The 20848-nt window shown below is 39.6% G+C and overlaps 1 protein-coding gene across 13 annotated transcripts in view; it reads left to right on the top strand.

Moving 5' to 3' along the window:
* Window positions 1-10349: 10349 nt before the first annotated feature.
* Window positions 10350-20848, top strand: part of COBLL1 (cordon-bleu WH2 repeat protein like 1) — a 154916-nt gene continuing 144417 nt past the window's right edge. For 6 of the 13 annotated variants that reach the window (XR_014829465.1, XR_014829464.1, XR_014829463.1 and 3 more), the window contains exons 1-2: window positions 10620-10809; window positions 11490-11604. Coding sequence is in view for 8 of the 13 variants with exons in the window: in XM_021075421.2 (XP_020931080.1) it covers window positions 10800-10809; window positions 11490-11604 (125 nt within the window). In the remaining 5 variants the exon portion in view is untranslated. Of the gene's footprint in view, window positions 11040-11489; window positions 11605-20848 lie in introns of those variants that run through there. The other 7 variants (XM_021075411.2, XM_084999257.1, XM_021075409.2 and 4 more) reach the window with 3 other exon arrangements.

Below are 20848 nucleotides of genomic sequence, written 5' to 3'. Positions count from 1 at the left end.
GTCTATGCCACAGCCACAGCAATGCCAGATCTGAGCCCCGTATTTGCATTCTTTTTTTTTTTTTTTTTTGTCTTTTTGTCTTTTGTCTTTTGTTGTTGTTGTTGTTGCTATTTCTTGGGCCGCTCCCGCGGCATATGGAGGTTCCCAGGCTAGGGGTCGAATCGGAGCTGTAGCCACCGGCCTACGCCAGAGGCACAGCAACGTGGGATCCGAGCCGCGTCTGCAACCTACACCACAGCTCACGGCAACGCCGGATCGTTAACCCACTGAGCAAGGGCAGGGACCGAACCCGCAACCTCATGGTTCCTAGTCGGATTCGTTAACCACTGCGCCATGAGGGGAACTCCCGTATTTGCATTCTTAATGCAGTCTCTTTTATAGAATTTTAAGATATTTTATAATTTATTTTATTTTATTTATTTTTATTGAAGTATAGTTGCTGTACATCATGTTATAAGTGTACAACAAAATGATTTACAATTTTTAAATATTATACTCCATTTATAGTTATTATAAAATATTGGCTATATTCCCCGTGTAGCTTATTTTATACGTAACAGTTTGTACCTCTCACTCCTCTACTCCTATATTGCTCCTTCCCTCCCCGCATAAACCCTATGTTGTTCTATACAAGATCTTTTATTTTTTTACCATGTTTTCTTTTTTTTCATATTTCTAAGGAGTACTTTTATAAAAGAAAATTATAATTTGGAGTTAGCTACAATTACAACTCTTTCTAATTGCTCTCAAAAACAAAGATTCTTAGATTTGGGAGTTCGCATTGTGGCTCAGCAGGTTAAGGACCTCACCTTGTCTCTCTGAGGATGCAGGCTCATCCCTGGACTCACTCAGTGGCTTAAGGATCTGGTGTAGGCTGCATCCAATCTGAACTCTGGCCCAGGAATTTCCATATACCACATATGCAACCATACAAAGGAAAAAAAAAAGGATTTTTATATTTGGAGGGTATCTAAAATTTTGATCCAACTTCCCGCTCGGTATAAGTATCAGCTTTATAACCCGCCTGATAAATTAACTTCTAACCCCAATTTGACCTTTTCCCAGTAAATACTTCACAAAGCAAAGCACTGCATTTAAACATCTTGGGGAAAAAATGGAAATAAACATTCAGGATATCAACAAAACCAAAAATTGCTTATTTCAAAAGTTTTATAAAATTGACATAGCTCTGGCAAGATTAACAAGAATAAAAGAGAGAACATATAAATAAACATCTTTGGTATGAGACTTAATTACAGCTTTTTAAAAAGTCTAAACAAATAGGATATTATAAACTTTATGTTCATAATTGTGAAAACTTATGTGAGATGATTAAATTATAAATTTACATGAAAAGGGTAAATTTACTCAATGAGAAATAGAAAAGCCTTAGTAAGAACTTTGGGGCACATGCCCTCACTAAGTGGGGCAACTCAAGAGCCCTGCCTCAGTTTCCAGGAAGCCTCCATGTAGCATGCCTGTCTACCCCTCTGTAACTGAAGATGTTTAGTGTACCAACTCCTCAGTGCTATTTAAGCCTTGGATTTGTTGGAGTTCCCATTGTGGCTCAGAGGTAATGAACCTGGCTGGCATCCATGAGGACACAGATTCGATCCCTGGCCTTGCTCAGTGGGCCAAAGGACTTGACATTGCCTTGAGCTGTGGTGTATGTAGAAGCAGTTTGGATCTGGCATTGCTGTGGCTGTGGCATGGGCCAGCCGCTACAGCTCCAATTCAACCCTTAGCCTGGGAACTTCCATATACCATGGGTGAGGCCCTAAAAAGGCAAAAAAGAAAAAGAAAAAAAACCAAAAAACAAAAAAACCAAGCATTGAATTTATGTTACACACAAAAATGAATAAAGGTAGCTTGTGATGAGAAAAATATAAGTGATCATCTAAAACATCAATTTAGATCAGGACAGAGCTATAAAATGGTACTAACATTCTAATTCTTAATTGTTCAGAGCTAAGATTTCATGACACTTAAAAATTAATCCTGACTAGATGTATTCAGAAAACATGCATAGAGGAATAACTGCTATTCAGCTCTGGTTAACATGTCTTAGCAAAAATAAAAAAGAAACACTGATTTTCAATGTGAGCACTTTTCAAATTCTAAGAGAATGAAGTAATTCAATAACTAGAGTCAACAGATTCAAAGGTTTCCATTTCAAATGATGATTTTTAGTTTCTTATAAAATTATGGTTAGGGTATATGGTTATTTTGTTTTCTAAAACATTCTGCTAAAAACTTAGTACTTTGTAAGAGTTTTCTGTAAACTCCTTAATTATTTAGATTCTATTCCTCATCAGTGTATAGTTAACTGCATACCCTTTGAAAAGAATTATGATACCTCTCTGGGTAGGGTTGTTGGATAAAATATAGGGCACAGAGTTAAATTTGAATTGCAAATGGTAATAAATATTTATTTAGTATAATTAAAATTTACATAGGACATACTTATACCAAAATCATTGTTTACCTGAAAGTCAAACTTAACCTGGCATCTTGCATTTGTTTTTATTAAATCTGGTAACCCTATTTATGTCTGTTTCTAATAAATATAATTGATGGTTTGAGTGGACAATCCCTAAAGTCTTTCTCAGAGTTAACATTGTATAATCTGTATCTATTACAGTCAGACTTAAAAAAAATTTATTCACAATTTAAACCTTGCAACATAAAGTATCATATTAATTTATTACCATCTTTGATGATCAAACTAAAAATTACAAAATTATTTTCCAAATTTTCCTTCAGATATGGAATTATGAACTCCCACCAATAAAACTATGATAATTATAAAATAACTAGTTTCACTGAATTGACTTAAAGTTTATATGGAAAGATTGTATTCCAAAACTACCATTACCATGTTAAATTCTTAAATTCCTCAACTTCTTCTAACATTGTGGGGGAAGAAAGCTGAGATAATTCAGAAAGAATTGGAATGAAGCTCTTGGGTGTTGAAATAGTATTAGCAATAACTCAACTTGTTCTATATCATTGACAGATTGCAAAATTTATAACATGCACAAGAATCATGCTGGAGTTATGAGGCAACACTTAATCCAAATCAAAATATATAGAGAGAAATGTAGGCTTACATTTGCCGGTATAAAACTATGTTTTAGTAACACCAAGTAAAAGGTCCCTATGTAATCAGGGAATTAAGAGGTTAAAACTGATATGGTTGTATGTCATTTTCATTAGCATCCTCAGAAAGAACATCTTAATCCCATTTTTATGTTTTTATTCCAAAAGTAACTTCATAGTTATTTAGAGCATTCCCAGATCTCTGTATGAGAATATTTGTGCCTTTCTGACCAAAGCCATCCACCATATTACAACAGAAAACTGTAAAGATCTAGAGAATACATATTATTATCCCTGAAATTTACACAGTAGCTCCTATAAATATGTAATCATATAAAACATACCAAATAGGAAAATAACTTTACTCAAGTAATCTAATTTGCTCTCTACTTGTCTTGTGATGTGTGATAAATACTGTAAGCCCAGGAAAAAATATTTCAATCAAAGGTGACCTGCAAAGTTCTTTCTAGTTCCATTTTTGGTTGTAGACTTAGGCTAGTATGGCCAGATCTGCTGCAGCATGTCCTCTGTATGTTAGACATTCTACTAGGTCTGTTAATGAAATAGGCATTATTTTTTCCATCTACTAAGTAAGCCTAAAAAAAAAAAGACAAAGTTGACATACTCACCTGTATCTAATTAGTTTATAATCCCATCCTTTTCTGTTTCCCTACCATATTTTTCCACTTCTGCTATAGTCACCAGGGTGTAAGAGCTAAAATAGGCAATAATTAATGTTCAAAAAATGTTTTTAAATCCCTGATATGTGCTAGACACAGTAATTTCTATACATGAGATGGACTTTTGGTAGTGTGTGCTTTCTGCCACACTATCAGTATCCTAAATATACATTTTGTGATTATTTTCCTTGTCTGACTTTCATGTTCCCAGATAAATTTTTATTTTTTGTAAACATAAGAAAATATGCAGTATAATTAATTTAGCTGAAAATCTTTCAGAGGATGGTTCTTGATAAGAATACTGTGATCTCACAGTAGAGCATGCATTATTAATAACAAGATTTTACATTTTAAGCAACTTTGTTCTTCATTGGTCAAGGGTACCTCACTCCAGAATGCATCTGAATTTCTGATCATCCTTGAATTTTTGTGTTCTGCCTTCCAGACCTTCATATTCTTTGGCTAAAACTGGAAACATCCACAATCTCAAAGTCTCTCCAGACTAAAAGGGGTCCTTTGGGACAAGGCAGGGTTAGGTAACCAGTACCTTTAAAGCTGACCTAGAGTTCAGAGATGGGAGAAGATATTCAGCATAATGTTTACATAGTAGCATTAATTCGCTGTTGAATAACTTTTTTTTTTCTTAAGGTGCTATCCTTGTAGCAAGATAGCTGTAGTGTCACTTTATTTTTTTTTATTTTTTATTTTTTATTTTTTTTGTCTTTTTGCTATTTCTTGGGCCACTCCCGTGGCATATGGAGGTTCCCAGGCTAGGGGTCAAATCAGAGCTGTAGCTGCCGGCCTACGCCAGAGCCACAGCAAGGCAGGATCCGAGCTGCGTCTGCAACCTACACCACAGCTCATGGCAACGCCGGATCGTTAACCCACTGAGCAAGGGCAGGGACCGAACCCGCAACCTCATGGTGCCTAGTCGGATTCGTTAACCACTGTGCCACCACGGGAACTCCTGTAGTGTCACTTTAAAAATTACAAAATAGAGGAGTTCCCATCATGGCTCAGTGGAAACAAATCTAGCTAGCATCCATGAGGACACAGGTTCGATCCCTGGCCTTACTAAGTGGGTTAAGAATCCAGCATTGTGGTGAGCTGTGGTGTACATCACAGACAGAGCTTGGATCTGGCGTTGCTGTGGCTGTGGCGGAGGACTGCAGCTACAGCTCCCATCCGACCCTTAACCTGGGAAGCTCCATATGCTGTCAGTGTGGCCCTAAAAAGACAAAAAAAAAAAAAAAAAAAAAAAAAAAAAACAAAATACAAAATAGAAACCGGAAGAAGTGACTTTTGAACCTAGTTTTGTCTCTTCACTCATATAGTAGCTTTGGGCAAGTCATTTGCTTTAGTTCCCAGAATAGTAAAGTAGAGATGTGGTGTCTATCTCTGCAAATTTTGAAGGGCTCAACGCATACTCAATAAATGAAAGCATTTTGCAAGGCGTTACAATGAGAAGTCTTGTTCTTAATCATTCACACATAAATATCTGATAGTTTTCAACACAATGATCTTGATTATTCTACATAGAGACAAAAAGAACTCTAAGATCATAGAATATTTATAGATAACATAATTGAAGATTCCCTAGTTGAATTTTTTGACCAAGAATATGATAAGCACAAGGAGCCAGAACTCTCAGGAGAAAAAGATTTCTGCCTCAAAAACGAAGCCATAACCAAGACACAGGTGGCTCCCATTTGTAACATTATTTAAGAAAAGGGTCTCCAGGAGTTCCCATTGTGGCTCAGTGGTAAAGAACCTGACTAGTATCCATGAGGATGTGGGTTTGATCCCAGCCCTTGCTCAGTAGGTTAAGGATCTTTAAGGATCTGGCATTGCCATGAGTTCTCATGTAGGTTGAAGATGTGACTTGGATCTGGCGTTGCTGTGTCTGTGGTGTAGGCTGACAGCTACAGCTCCTATTTGACCCCTAGCCTGGGAACTTCCACATGCCATGGATGTGGCCTTAAAAAGACAAAGGGGAGAAAGAAAGAAAGAAAAGAAAGAAAGAAAGAAAGAAAGAAAGAAAGAAAGAAAAAGAAAGAAAGAAAGAAAAGGGTCTCCATTACCTTCACTGGACACTTATTTTATCTTCACTGGTGGTTTTTCTTTGCTAGGAACGTTAATGTCACCCAGATAGTAAGTTGCCAAGCCAGGGATGTGAACTCAAATCTACCTATCTCCAGAGCCTGAGCTCTTAACCACGGTGGTACTTAGTTAACCACACCCATGCTCAGCCTTCCAAGAGAAAAGGCAAGCTCTTCAAGAAGGAAGTATGCTGAGGCATCTTAGATTTATGCCCGGAAAGCCAGAGTCAGTGGCTGCCTGGCTCAAAGTTGTACATTTTGATACTCAGAAACTGATAAGCAATTAAGAGTTTACCAAGCTCTTTAAGACTTAGAAAGGGAGAAATGTAGCTCCCAGTTATAGTTACAATTTAATAGGCAGTATTAAAATGCTAAATAAACACCACAATTTTGTTAATTGTTATATCAAATAGATATAATTTAAATTGGTTTTTCATCCTTAGTCTTTATTTATTTATTTTTTTTGAGAGGAAATATCCATTATTTGAATAGTGTTTTAAGTCACAAGGGTATTTTTCACAGTGCTGAAACTTTAATGTTATAAAAGGGCTTATTCTCTTCCAATGAGTAAGAAACCTACTGCCAACCAGTAACAGATTATATAATCCAGAAAAAGAAATTCATTTTGACAAACAACTTAAAGAGGAAAGAAGAAAGTGGATTTTAGACAACTTGGTGCCGACATATCAGAATCAGTGTCTTAGAATTTAGATGGGCACTGAAACCTCGGCCCCCTGCATGCCCATTGTACTAAATATTTTACATGTCTGCATGCCCATGCATGTTTCTTTAGGGCTCACTTTTATCCTGGAATGTGTGCATGTTAATAAGAGAGTCTGCCTAGAAATGTATATGATGATATAGAAATATAGTGCCATTTATAAAAGACATAGCTTATTAAACAGGCATTTCTTCTTTTGATCATTTGAATTGAAGATACATTTGACTTTATCTTTTGAAAGAGAGATAGAGGATCCTACACTGATTATTGACCAGTTTCCTTTAATTTCACTTTCTTGAATACCACAAAATTACTATTGATTCCAGTGGTCTGAGCCCCTTCAGGGTAGAGGCAGTATCTTTGCTATCTTTGTTTCCTTAGCACAATGCTTGGTATTGAAGACATGCAATAAATATTCCCCTTATCAAAATAAAATTTAATTCATGAATGCATAATATATAATCTACTTGGGAAGTCTATTGTAAGAAAATGTTCAGTGATTATCCAAGTTTCAAGATATAAAATCTGATGAGTTAAAAGCTAATTGAAATTTACCAGAAAGAACATTTTTCTATACTTTTAATTTTTAGAAATGTGATTTTTTTCCATTTTAAATAATAAACCTTTTCTGTGGCACTTATACTTGAACAAAAGGATATTTAGGTATTTAAAAGGTTTTCAGTGTTCCAAACAGTTTACAAAAATATTTAGACATACCCCAATTTCATATTCTAACAAATTTTGCATTCCCACTTGAACCAATGTATGTTTCTTTTTATATAAGTGCTTATATATTTAGGTGTGTAAACTGCTTTCCCTTTTAATATTCTCCAATAGAAATCTGAAACCTAGATTGTCATGCAAAGAAATGTATAGCTAGATAGACCTCTCTACTTGGTGTTTTTTGTTTTTATTTTTTGCCTTTTCTTGAGCCGCTCCCGAGGTATATGGAGGTTCCCAGGCTAGGGGTCTAATTGGATAGCCACTGGCCTATGCCAGAGCCACAGTAACTCGGGATCCAAGCCACGTCTGCCACCTGCACCACAGCTCATGGCAACGCTAGATCCTTAACCCATTGAGCAAGGGCAGGGATTGAACCCTCAACCTCATAGTTCCTAGTCGGATTCGTTAACCACTACACCACGATAGGAACTCCTTTACTTGGTGATTTTGAAACTAACTCCATCAGGTAACCATGTAGAGAATAAATCTCTCCTTGGTAGGACAAATTCACCTCTTATCTGTTCCATTTTAAATGGTTAACTGCCCCCTTTGGATTGAAAAAGACTTCCCTGACGTGAGGTCCCACTTGCCTCTTAAGTTCCCTGAAGAGTGGAGTCCTTAAGGATTCCCTCACTGCTTAATTCCTTCCGCAAATATGTGCAGAGAGCTTCTTGTGTTCTAGGCTATGCTTTAGGGACATAAAGGATAAGAGGCAGTCCCTTAAACCCTCCAACACTGTTATTGTGTAATGAATAAATGAAACAAAGTGTCTTGAGGCCTGGCCTCACCTCATAGACTTCTAAGGGGGATAAGAGAGGGAAGAGCTAATTCTCCAAGTGCAGTATGGAAAGTCCTCCAGAGGAAATAACACCTAAGCACATAAATTAAAAATGATTGGATGGAGTGGGCAAGGGAGAGTTCCAAACAGACAGAAATTGAGCAGAATCTTGGAAACGTTGACAATTTTGCAATAGTTAAGCAAAGAGGGAAGGACTGGGCAGGGGGCAGTTTTTCACTATTGTGTACAAAGATTTATAGCAACTTGATTACTATGTTGCTAATGAGCTGGGCAACCATCAGAATAGGGGTGGGGGGGGGAATAGTTTAGTAATTACCATGTGAGAACTCTGAGCTTAGCCTATTAGAGATTCTGAAAGTCATCAAATATAATTACAACTAAAAGGAGTTCCCATTGCTTCTCAGTGGGTCAAGAATCTGACTCTATCCATGAGGATGGGCTTTTGATCCCTGTCCTCTCTCAGTGGGTTAAAAGATTTGGTGTTGCCATGAGTTGCAGTTGTAGGCCTCGACGCAGCCCGGATCCTGTGTTGCTGTGACTGTGGTGTTGGCCAGCAGCTACAACTCCAATGTGACCCCTAGCCTGGGAACTTCCACATGCCACAGGTGTGGCCCTAAAAAAGAAAAGAAAAGAAAAACAAAAACAAAAACAAAACTAAGGCAGGCTAAGAAATGCTGGACAACAAACCACTCCAGTATTTTAGTAGCTTAACCCAACACAAGTTTATTTCTTGCTTTATGCTAATTCTGTTGTAGATCCTGGGGCTCTCCAGGGCAGCTATGCCCAGTGTAATAGTACAGCATCCCAGGATCTTTCAGTCCTATGACACCTCCAGCTTAATGTAAATCTTTGTGATTGCAGCAGCAAGGGAAGAGAGCATGGAAAGTCAGGCACTGGCCCTTAAGGAATTCTACCAGGAAATGAAATATTTCGTGTCTGCTTACATTTACTTATCAAAACCAGTTACATCACCATACCTAATTTCAGTGGGGTGGAGAGTGTAATCCTCTTCCACACCTAAAACCAGGAGGAGGATAGGAAAAATTGGTAAGCATTCAAAAAGCCTCCAGCAATTATGAAATGTTATGGTAACATTTTATGTTTCAGATTAGACTAATGGAGTCAATAAAATTACTAGCATGTCATAAATTAAGGTTGAAACTAAAGTTTAATCTTCATTTGGTGACTGAAATTTATAGACTTTAGGTTTCACTATTACTCAATGTTTACATTATTGTCTGTGTGAGCAACTGTAAAAGCTAGTCATTTAGAGGTATAACTGGTTCATGAAATTGTTTGAAGACTAAAATCCAGATGGATTTAACTGAATTGACTAATATATTAAGTAAAATATTAAACAGCAACTTTTTCTGATATGACTCCAATATTGTAATCCAAATAAGCTACTTTTTCCCCTTTTCATATGTAGAAATACAATGAAAGGAATATATTATGCATAGGAAGGAATAAATAGTAATTACGGTCCATAAGAGACAAAAGGCATATTGGGTATTTAGTATGTTAGTTTCAGCAATCCTCTGGGTTGCCACAGTGGATATAACTTAAAGAGCCTTAGTCAAACTTTGGTTTAGTCAAATGTTGGTTCTAAGTATCAGTTTAACCCACCTACCAAACTTTATTCTATCAATAGGGTGAAGTGGTTAATACAGATGGGTTGTTTTTAACAGCGCAGCAGAAGCCTCCTAAAAGATGGTCTTTCGTCTAATCTCTCTACTGGTTTATTGAAGTATTTCCGTTTTAAAGTGTAAAGTTAATTTCTAATTTCAAGTTGTATTCCTGAATGTAAGCTTTTGGACCAATCAAAAATGGCTTGCACCTTACAACAACTGGCACACAAGATATGCAAATATACCTGTTTGTCAGGTGTAAAGGATCATCTAAAGGCCTTGCACGTGGGAAAACGTGCAGTTACACAATTGTGTCTGATTTCTTCCTGTAAAACTTTCGAGGTGAATAAAACCTATCATTTGAATCTTAGTTCATAGATTGTCACCAGATATACGTCCAGGCCTCACGTCACAGTTATTATAGGCTTAAAAATAAAAAAAAGAAAGAAAGAAAGAAAGAAAGAAAGAAAGAAAGAAAGAAAGAAAGAAAGAAAGAAATATGCCTCTGAAGACAAGGCAAGCTTAAACATGCCACCGCGTAGAAAAATCACAGTGTCACGGGTATGCTTTTAACAGAAGAGCAACTTTAGAAGTCAGGTTGGAAAAAAACAAAACAAAGCAAAAAAAACCCACCCTGGATGGGGGAAGGTGAGACTGGAAGGGAGGGCAAGCTGCCGGCCCGGTTCTTCGAGTTTCTCCCGGCACTTCCACGGCTCCTGGATCCTCCCCTCGGCTCCTTGCGGGGCAGGTACCCTCCCTTCCTCCCCACCTGTCCGGCCCAGGCGGGCCAAGCTTCCCAAAGCGACACCCTAGCGGTGGGAATGAGAACACACTGCGCAGGAGCCTCCTTTCCGTTCGGCTTCCCCAACTGGACCCCAAAGCCCTTAAGCCCCAGGGGAAGGAAATTACCACTCGGTCCTCGCCCACCCCCCACACTTTTCTCTCTCCGGCTCGCTGCTCGTTTCACTCCGATGCCGCCGAGCCCCGTCGCCACTTCTGAGTGGCCGACTGGCGGAGGCGGCTGCTGGCTCCCGGGCTCTGGTCAGGGAAATGGGGCAGGGTGAGTGAGCCGGCCCGGGGAGAGGCCAGGCGGCGCCGGCACCCGCCGGTGAGGTAGGGGATGCGAAGCTGCGGTCCGGTCCGCGCTGGACTGAGCCTCGGAGAGGCAGCCGCTCTCTCCTCAAGCCCTGGCTGGAGAGCCGAAAGCGAGCGCCGGGTCTAGAGGAGGGACATGTGGGAGAGGAAGCCGTGGGAGAGAACAGGGAGCTACTGTCTCCTTTTGAAAAGAAAGTAGGAGCCCTGGGTGGGAAAAGAGAAATGAGCCCTCCCAGCTTTTTCTTCGTGAAAAGCTTCCCCAGGGCGTTTTGTTTGTGCAAACTTGGCCGAGGGGGCCCGGAATCGCACTGCCGGCGTGGCGACGGCGGTGCCTGTGCGCCTCGCCCCTCGTCCCGTTCCTCCTCCTTCCAGCCCGGGCAGCTCCGCTCCCTCCCCGAGAGGCGCCGAATGGCTACCCAGTAACCCCAGGGGCGGGGGCTACTGCGCCGCCTCCCTCCGGCCGCTAGACCCAGCGGCGCGCCCACAGGCTGGGAGCCCGGCCCGCAGGTGGAAGCGCACCCGGGAGGCGGGCGGTCTAACCCAGGGCTCGGGCGACTCGGGCGGGCTCTTGACGCGCCGCCAACCCTGCTCAGGCCTCGGGAAGGCGTGCGTCCCGCCCTGACCCGCCGGCCTCTCCCACTACAGCAGTGACGCGCCGCCTCGGAGCCAGAGCCCGCGCAGCACCCAGCAGGGCGATGGACGGCGGAGTTCCGAGCGCGCAGGACGCCCTGGCGGCGCCTCAGCCGGCTGCCCCAGCAGGGTGAGTCTCCAAGGGCCGACCCGGGAGGGAGAGGACGAGGTTTGCCCGGGCTCCAACCAGTTACCTGGCTAGCAGCTCGCCACCCAGTCGGCGGCCTGATTCACCCGCAGTAGGACACGCGGCCAACGAGGCGGCTTCCTCCAGGCTTCCTCGGAGGCCGCCCGGGGACGGGGCTCGGGTAGTTTTTGATTGCTTTCCTACCGGGGCTTCTCTGAGTAGCTGAAGGGCAGCTGAATGCCAGGCATTGGGTAAGAAGTCCGGGAGCAAAATGGTAACAAAGGGCCCATTGTTGGGGCTGTGGGAGAGAGGCGGAGGATACCTGTAAGTGAACTCCTGGGAAGGGGAAAAAAGTTTTCTTGGCCAAGGGCTGAGGCCCAGCAGGTGAGCACTGTCAAGGTGACTGTAGGAAAGGGGCCTTCGGCGACCGGGTGGAGGGCGACAGGAAGGTGTGCCAGCTGTCAGTCCGCATGACAGTTCCGGGACGGGCAGGTTGCGCGCCTCGGATTGGGGGTGTGTGTGCCTCTAGCCAATTGCTGGTGCCAAAGCCTAGCGCAGAGTCAGACTGCAAACACGATACTTTTCTTTGTATTCGTACACGTTTAAGAGAGGTTGGAGGGGAAGGGGCTGTCACATGGTGAGTTAATATTAAATGGAGCACGTCTTCTTGCCAGATATGCTAATAATCACCTTGCTCTGTCTTTGGGTAAACAGTAACGAGAACAGGTAGTTCTGCAAGAGATGGGGAGCACCGGAAAATAACCTTCGTCTTGGTAAACAGTGAAAGTTTAACACAGGCGCTAGTTGAGCTTGTGAAGTGGGAAGCCCTTTTGTAGAAGTGTAACTTTTTCCTTCAAGTGTCTCCCCCCAGCTCAATTTCTTTTCTGATAGTTATTCTGAACACAGAAAAGCATCCAAGAGAATATGAACAGACACGCTAAGGAAGAATCGACTGTGTAACTAATGAATGAGAGTTGTATAGTTTTCCTCATTTAGGAGTAGAGAAATCATTTTCCCCTGGAACATGACATGCGTTTCCTTAGAAGCAAGTCACAGCATGTTTATTCATCAGAGACCATTTGAACATTGGCAGTTGTCTAGAGGAAACATGGAAAAGTCTCAAAGCAACATGACTAATATAAAAGATATTTAGTATAATGCTTACGTAGAGGAAACATGTAGTGTATGAATTAATTCTTTCATTTTTTTGTTTCAATTAGTTATCTTCTCCCCTTTGCAAATAGTCATATTTCTGTTGACTTCTGTTTCTAATCTTTCCCCAGTTTTTTTATTTAAATATTATCATATATTCTTTCATATATTGTCACGTTAGGATGTATGAGGAAAGAAATACATTGTCAGGAAGAAATTAATCATTAAAGCGTGGACCTCTCAATGGAGCTGCAGGAATACAGAAATGTACTCAGGTACCCCCCAAAAAAGATAGTATTAAATTTGTGGATTTGCAAATGGATTAGATGTTCAGAAATCAAATAATATTTGTGGGTAAAGTAGGTGAGATCGGATGGCTCTGAGATGAAAGAAATAGAACTTTCTAGTGTTAAGCACCACTGTAGCAAGATACTTCAGATTTTACTTGTGAGAATGTAAAAGTTAAATGGAAATTCTGTTTAAAAAAATGTACAAAATTGCTTTAGCTGATTTCTCAAATATGAGGAAAATACTTTTTAGGAGTTTTGCCCTGCCATCTCCAAATCTAAAGAAAGACCCGGAAGAATACTTCTGCATCTCATCTAAAATAAAACCCCTCACTATATCATTTTGCTTTGGATTATTCTATTCAGAGAAGTTAAAAATATCTGAAAGGTATAAACATTTTAAAAATTACTTCTTTGTCTTCTTTCATTTGTTTGTATTGTTCCTGGGCATATCCCAAGTGCCTATTATATAATACCTGTTGAATATTTAGTATTCAGTGTTGCCTTTTTTTCCCCTGAAAACCCCAAAACATTTTTTTAAAAAAGGTTTTAATTGTGGGAAGAAATTATCCTAGATATGTGAATTTGGGAGGTGGCAGGGAGCAATCCCAATCAGTATGTTATAATAAATTGTTATATCTGGAAAATAAATTCTCTACCCTAAAAGTAATTAAATCATGATTTGTTATTCTTTTTTTTTTTTTTTTTTTTTTTTTTTTTTTTTTTTTTTTTTTTGTTGTTGTTGTTGTTGCTATTTCTTGGGCCTTTTTTTTTTTTTTTTTTTTTTTTTTTTTTTTTGTCTTTTGTCTTTTTGTTGTTGTTGTTGTTGCTATTTCTTGGGCCGCTCCCGCGGCATATGGAGGTTCCCAGGCTAGGGGTTGAATCGGAGCTGTAGCCACCGGCCTACGCCAGAGCCACAGCAACGCGGGATCCGAGCCGCGTCTGCCACCTACACCACAGCTCACGGCAACGCCGGATCATTAACCCACTGAGCAAGGGCAGGGACCGAACCCGCAACCTCATGGTTCCTAGTCGGATTCGTTAACCACTGCGCCACGACGGGAACTCCCCATGATTTGTTATTCTAATAGCCTATGAGGCCTTAACTATGGATATTACTGCTCTAAAGAATCCCTTTGTATGTAATTTTCCAAGTTTTACATATTTGTAACAGGTCATTTTAAAGAAATGTAGTACAACTCCTTATAAGAATCCAGAGATCAGATACTGAGTGATTTTACTGAAGTCCCAGAGCAAATTAGTGGCAAAATCTGAAGGACTTTAGTTGCCTAGTTTATTGCATTAATTGCTTTTAATCTTTTCCTGACCACAGTATGAGAAATTTTAGAGTCCGCAGGATACGTTATCTTTAGAACTATCAGTACTGGTGTTCTTGCTTGATGGAACAGATATATAAAATATAAATTTTCAGGAATGGTTAGGGTGAAAAAGCCTATTTCTTTTGTAGCTTTGGAGCTATGAAGTTAATTGAAGGGTAGTAAAAATTAAATGATTAAGCAGCTGCCTTAAGCTTTTATTTGGATGTGTTATTGGTTCTCAAATTTTGCTGATTGTATAAACTGAGTTCTTGTTAGCTAACATTTATTTATTGAGGCTGCACCTATGGCATATGGTGATTCCCAGGCAAGGGGTCTTATTGGAGCCACAGCTGCCAGCCTATACCACAGCTCACGGCAACGCCAGATCCTTAACCCACTGAGAGAGACCAGGGATCCAATCCGCAACCTCATGGTTTCTAGTTGAATTTGTTTCTGCTGTGCCACAACGGGAACTCTTTCACTTATTGACTACTTAGAAGTTGAATGCTTTTGCTGAGGTTTCAACGTAATTACCCAGGTGTCTTTAAAACTAATATCCAAGCTCTCACACCCCTACCTATTCTAAGTTTAATTGACCTGGGAGAGGATAAGGGCAGAGAGAGGTTTAAAATGCTGTTAGGTGTTTCTAATATGCGTTCAGATCTGCAAACCTTTCATTAAGTGTCACCAGCTGAGATGGAGGTGAAGCCATAAATGGAATGGAGGCTGTTATTAACCATTTTTAGGGAACCCGATATCCTAACTTTCACCTCTATTTTGCCTTTTGAAAGTTTCCATGAAAGTATTGTACAGTATTTAAATTGTTTTTCCTGCTTATTTTTAAGGAAGTATATAACTCCGTTTTAAAATTTTGGAGCTGAGACTTAGAGAACTTAATTAACATACTCAAGGCTATATAGCATTAAGGGATGCAAGTATAATAGAGATAGAGTTGATTCTCAATATGCTCTTCGTCACTAGGCTTGTTACCCAGGATATTTGCTACCATGGATTATACCTAATGGATTAAGTCGCTTTATGGGTGCATTGTCTTAATTCTTCTTACAATTTTGTTTACAGTACACTTAAAAAAAAAAGCTTCTATAAATTCAAATGCGAATGAAAAAACCCAATGTCTAGCATTTAAAAGGAACTTAAATATTTGGTTTATGTCTTTAAAGTCATATTTAATACTTTCATGATTTAATTTAACTCATAGTAAACTGACCTTCTTTTGTCAGATGACAGATGTCAAATCTGTACTTATTTTCTGCTCTTAGGAAACTATTGAATTTATTATAGCATAATTTCAAAAGTAGGGTTTTTGACCAAATAAGAAAAATACAATTGTTTACTAAGATAATGCCAGACATTTTGTTCAAAGTCTGATTTCCTCTGAATATGTTAGAGAATAATAGAATAACATCACCTAACCTTATTATTGAAGCACCAGGTGTATTTATATAATAATAAATGTCAAGCTTCATGTTATTGAGACAGGTGTGTTGATGTAATTAATTAGTCAAAACTTGTGAGCCCTTATTTTATATAAAACACATTTTTTTTCTAGGTACTGGGATATTGACTTTTGATCTTAAGAGCTTTACTTATACAGTAATAGTGCAGAAAAAAAAATGAAGGAAGGTGATATTAGCATAGATATGGTACTTTGATATATTAACTTTGAAACATTCTGGATATGCTTAGAACTTAAAATGCGGTATCCTAGCTCATTGATCAGCAAACTTTGGCTGAGCAAACTATGTCCATAAAGTTGAAATGAGTCCTCCACCTCTTTGGCTTTTGTTTTCTTTTTTCTAATTTTTTAAAATCTTGGCATAATACACATAAAATTTCCCATCTTAACCATTTTAAAGTGTACAATTCAGTGGTACTAAGTACATTCATATTGTTGTGCTGCTATTATCACTGTCCATCTCCAGAACTCTCTTCATCTTGGGTAACTGAAACTCTGTACCCATTAAACAGTAACTCCCCAGTCCCTCCCCCCAGCCCCTGACAAGCACTATTCTACTTTCTATCTCTGATTTGACCACTCTGATTACCTCATATAAATGGAACCAGACAGTCTTTGTCTTTTTGTGACTGGCTTATTTCACATATCATATCCTCAGAGTTTACCCATGTTATATCATACGTCAGAATTTCCTTTTTGAGGCTGCATAGCATTCCATATTTTGCTTATCCATTTATCTGTTGATGGACACAAGTTGCTTCCCATAGTTTAGCTATTATGAATAATGCTGCTGGAAACATGGGTCTTCAATATCTCTTTGAGACCCTGCTTTCAGTTCTTTTTTTTTTTTTTTTTTAAAGGGCTGCACCCCTGGCGTATTTAAATTCCCAGGCCTGGGGTCAAATCAGAGCTGCAGCTGCTGCCCTACACCATAGCCACAGCAACTGGGATGTGAGTCGCATCTGCAACCTACACTACAGCTCATGGCAACACCAGAGCCTTCACCCACTGAGCAAGGCCAGGAATCAAACCCACATCCTCATGGTTACTAGTCTGGTTCCTTACTGCTGAGCCACAAAGGGAACTCCTACATGCAGTTCTTTTGTAGTAGAATTGATGGATGATATGGTAACCCTATTTTTAATTTTTTTGAGGGCTGCCATGCTATTTTCCATAGCTGCTATTCCCCGAAACAGTGCACAAGGCTTCTTTCTGGCTTCTCCACATCCTTGCCAGTACTTGTTATTTTTGTGTTTTTTTGACAGGGCTGTCCTAATGAGTGTGAGGTGGTATCTCATTACAGTTTTGATTTGCATTTCCCTGATGATTAGTGATGTTGTATGTAATTTCATGTGCTTATTGGCCATTTGTATATCTTCTTTTGAGAAATGTCTATTCAAGTCCTTTGCCTTTGTTTCAATTGGGTTGCTTTTTTGGTTGTTTAATTTTAGGAGTTCACTTCATATTCTGCATATTAATCCTTTTTCCTCTACCAGTTTCTGTAGAGTTTTGTTGGCACACAGCTGTGCCCCCTTATTTACGTATTGTTTATGCTTGCTTTCATATTGTAGTTGGCTAGTCCAGACAGAGATATTATGCTTCTAAGCTAAAAATATTTACCCTCTGTTCATATGCAGAAAAAATTTGCTGACACCCCCATAGGCTAACTTATGACATTGGTAAAGGAAGTAATGATTATTGAATTCAAAATTTATTTACCAGGGGAGGCATCTAGGTACTGAACTTAAATATAAATTGTAACAAAATGACATTTTATTTGCATAAAGCAAGATATTTCTTATAGTAAGAGATTTTGTAGAATGGTGATTAGTGGTAGTTGTGTTCCCCCCACAGGCAAACAATATAGAATTTTAACATTTATATGATATCAGAATATATTTTAAAGAGAAGTTCTAAACTTGTGTGCTGGAGACACTTTCATCAATAAATGACTGAGGCATTTAGAACCAAGGAGCTGGCCCAAGGTAGCAGGAACTCCTAGCTAGTTTTTTTTTCCTTCCAGTTTATACCTATTTCACGAGTTACACAAACCGTCTTTACAATTTTCAGCAAATGTTTTTCTTATTGCTGTTAAATATGCTTCAGGCATACCCTTGTGGTGCAATGGGTTAAGGATCTAGTGTCACACAGTGGCTTGAGTTGCTCCTGTAGCTTGGGTTCAATTCCTGGCCACGGAACTTCCACATGCTGTGAACAAGGCCAAAAATAGAAAGATATTTCATATCCTTAAGGTTTTAGTTCTCTAACATTAGGGTGACAGTTATTATAAGACCTTTTTTTATGACTTCGCTAAATGTTTTCCCCATCTGTTACAGTAAAAACAAACTAAAACTATGGGAGAAAGAAGTTTCCCATGACTATTTATAAAGGGCCAAATGTCTTCAGTTTTGCATACAAACTTCATATCTGAGGAATGAATCCCTTGGAAAAGACTCTCAAAGACTGACTAGTCTTTGGAAAAAATGCTTGAGTGAGCTTGGTTTTTGTTTTTTTCTTCCTCATATACTTTAAGTTCACAATGCTGTTTATAAGTGTAAAGAAGTTAAACCTATTTATTGACTTCAGACATAAAAAGAGCTGTGGAGTTGAATTGCAGAGTAGTTTGAGAAAAAAATAATTGAGGTGGCCATCTCATTATTAAGATGGCGGAAGAGGGGAGTTCCCGTCGTGGCGCAGTGGTTAACGAATCCGACTAGGAACCATGAGGTTGCCGGTTCGGTCCCTGCCCTTGCTCAGTGGGTTAAGGATCCGGCGTTGCCGTGAGCTGTGATGTAGGTTGCAGACGCGGCTCGGGTCCCGCGTTGCTGTGGCCCTGGTGTAGGTCAGTGGCTACAGCTCCGATTAGACCCCTAGCCTGGGAACCTCCATATGCCGAAGGAGCGGCCCAAGAAATAGCAAAAAAGACAAAAAAAAAAAAAAAAAAAAAAAAAAAAAAGATGGCGGAAGAGAGTTTAAGTTCAACTTAGAGAAAGCTGAAAACCTAGAATTATTTGTAACTTTTAATATATTTTAAATCGTTACACATCTTTACAAAGATGACACTTTCCAAGTTTCATAGGGAATAAATGAAGGTATTTGGGTTTCCAGTATGTATGGTGTCCTGTATTGGGCAACATCTTCATATCTGTGCCTTTTCATGCTGCAGAGCTCAGGGGTGTAGCTCAAGGCAGGTCTTCAGGGATTTGAAGAGAGGAAAGCACAGTACATTATGGGGCTGAGTCATTTTCTTCACTGTCTCCTCTACAGGAAAAAAAAAACAAAACTGTAGTCCCATCAAGGTTTTCAGGTTTGCGGTTGTGAGGCAGTGAGGATGGAGGTGCGCCGTGAGCAGAGAGAAGAATGACCTCTGAATCCCTCACTTTAACTTCCTGTGGGGACTCTTGTTCCCTTCCTATTGAGTGCCCCTCCCCCACTGAAGTCAGAGCTTTAGAGGTAATACAATTATTTTTTTAAAGAAGAGTATGGGTTAATAGGACAAACGTTTTCCTTTGTCATTGCCTCAGGCTTGTAGAAAATTACTTTGGATGGAATTAAAAGAGTGAAAATACCATCCATATTTGGGGGGATTTGATTTTTAAAAATAACCAGAGTGGTTCAGAGGCAAGACTCTGAAGTAGGGTTGAAAAAGAACCTGAGATAAAATAGTTTGTGTCCAAAATGTGGTTGTGCTTTTAAAAGAACGACTCCGATTTCTTGTGTGGGGATGTAGGTTAATTTTAAATAGGGTTGAATGCCATAGGAATCAGGTTGTTTTTTAAACGATAATATCACTAGAAAAAGTGCATTGTTTTGCAATATAATTAATTTGAGAGATTAGCACTAATTTGTATGTATTTTGGTGTATTTTTTAAGAATTAAATACACCATTTCACTCTGTAGCCTACCATTGCAGCTTCTGTACTTAGACCAATATATGTTTGTAAGGAAGTAGAGTTAAGATGCACAAGTCTGGGTAGGATGTTTATCACCTCCTGGAGGAGGACTTTTGTTTCTAACCTTCACACCTGCTATTACATGCACATTCACACATGCTGTTATTTCTGGAGAAATGGAAGTGAGGAAGTATTAGATAACCCCAAAGGGAATAGCCAGAGTTTTAATAGCTGCTACAGTCATGTATCAGTTCAGTTGTGCTGGAAAAACAGGAAATTGAGTTGCTAAATCTGAAAATGGCTACCATCTTGTCATTCCCAGATCTGATGGATGTGCTGTAGTTTCTAGAGGGATTGCTCCCACAGTAGTCAAGATGATTATACGAGCCATTGAACTGATTTTCTTCTTTGTACTAAAGTGGATGCATGCTATACACAAAGCAGAAGTGGCAGGGAAAGGAGCAACCCTTTGTTTCTCTCTTCTTTTGCATCTGCTAATCAGGTATCTCTGCTCCGGTAGAATTAAGAGGCAAGGTCCTTGTCTTACAGGACAGCATCTGTGTTTTCTGGTTTGAGGCAGCTCTCAATATTCTCAGGTATTTGTAATTCAGTTAGTAGTTGGCAGCAAAACTACTGAGCAAAATGTCTTTCCAGATTATGGGAGTGGTTTCTTCCTGTCTTTGGTTTTACATAAGGTGCCCATTCCCAGGAAGCAGTTAGATGCTTTAACTTAAAGCAGAAATTGTTATTTGCTGGGCTTCAGTAGAGTAAAGATGAAAGTGGCAAAGAATGTTAGAAGGTAGAAAGAAAATACAGTCTGGTATGAAAGGAACAATGTCCAAGAGTAGTTCATATTGTCTACTCGTGATCCTATATGTATGTAGAAGTACATAGGAAATTCACTTTTAGATGCTGCTGAGAAAATGCAGTCCCCAAATTTGTGCTGGTAAATTTGTGAAGGCTAGGAACGTGTTTCCACCTAATTTAGTGCTTATAAGAAGTATAGCCTAAAATATTAAATGAGTATAGGAGTTCCCGTCGTGGCGCAGTGGTTAACGAATCCGACTAGGCACCATGAGGTTGCGGGTTCGGTCCCTGCCCTTGCTCAGTGGGTTAACG

The sequence above is a fragment of the Sus scrofa genome, chromosome 15, assembly GCF_054392235.1.
Source record: "Sus scrofa isolate SSC_HxYL_T2T_F1_AM1 chromosome 15, Sscrofa_HxYL_maternal_Yorkshire_Landrace_v2.0, whole genome shotgun sequence".
NCBI classification, from domain to species: Eukaryota; Metazoa; Chordata; class Mammalia; order Artiodactyla; family Suidae; genus Sus; species Sus scrofa.
The sequence above is the reverse complement of the archived record's forward strand: the minus strand, read 5'-3'. Positions and strand labels throughout refer to the sequence as shown.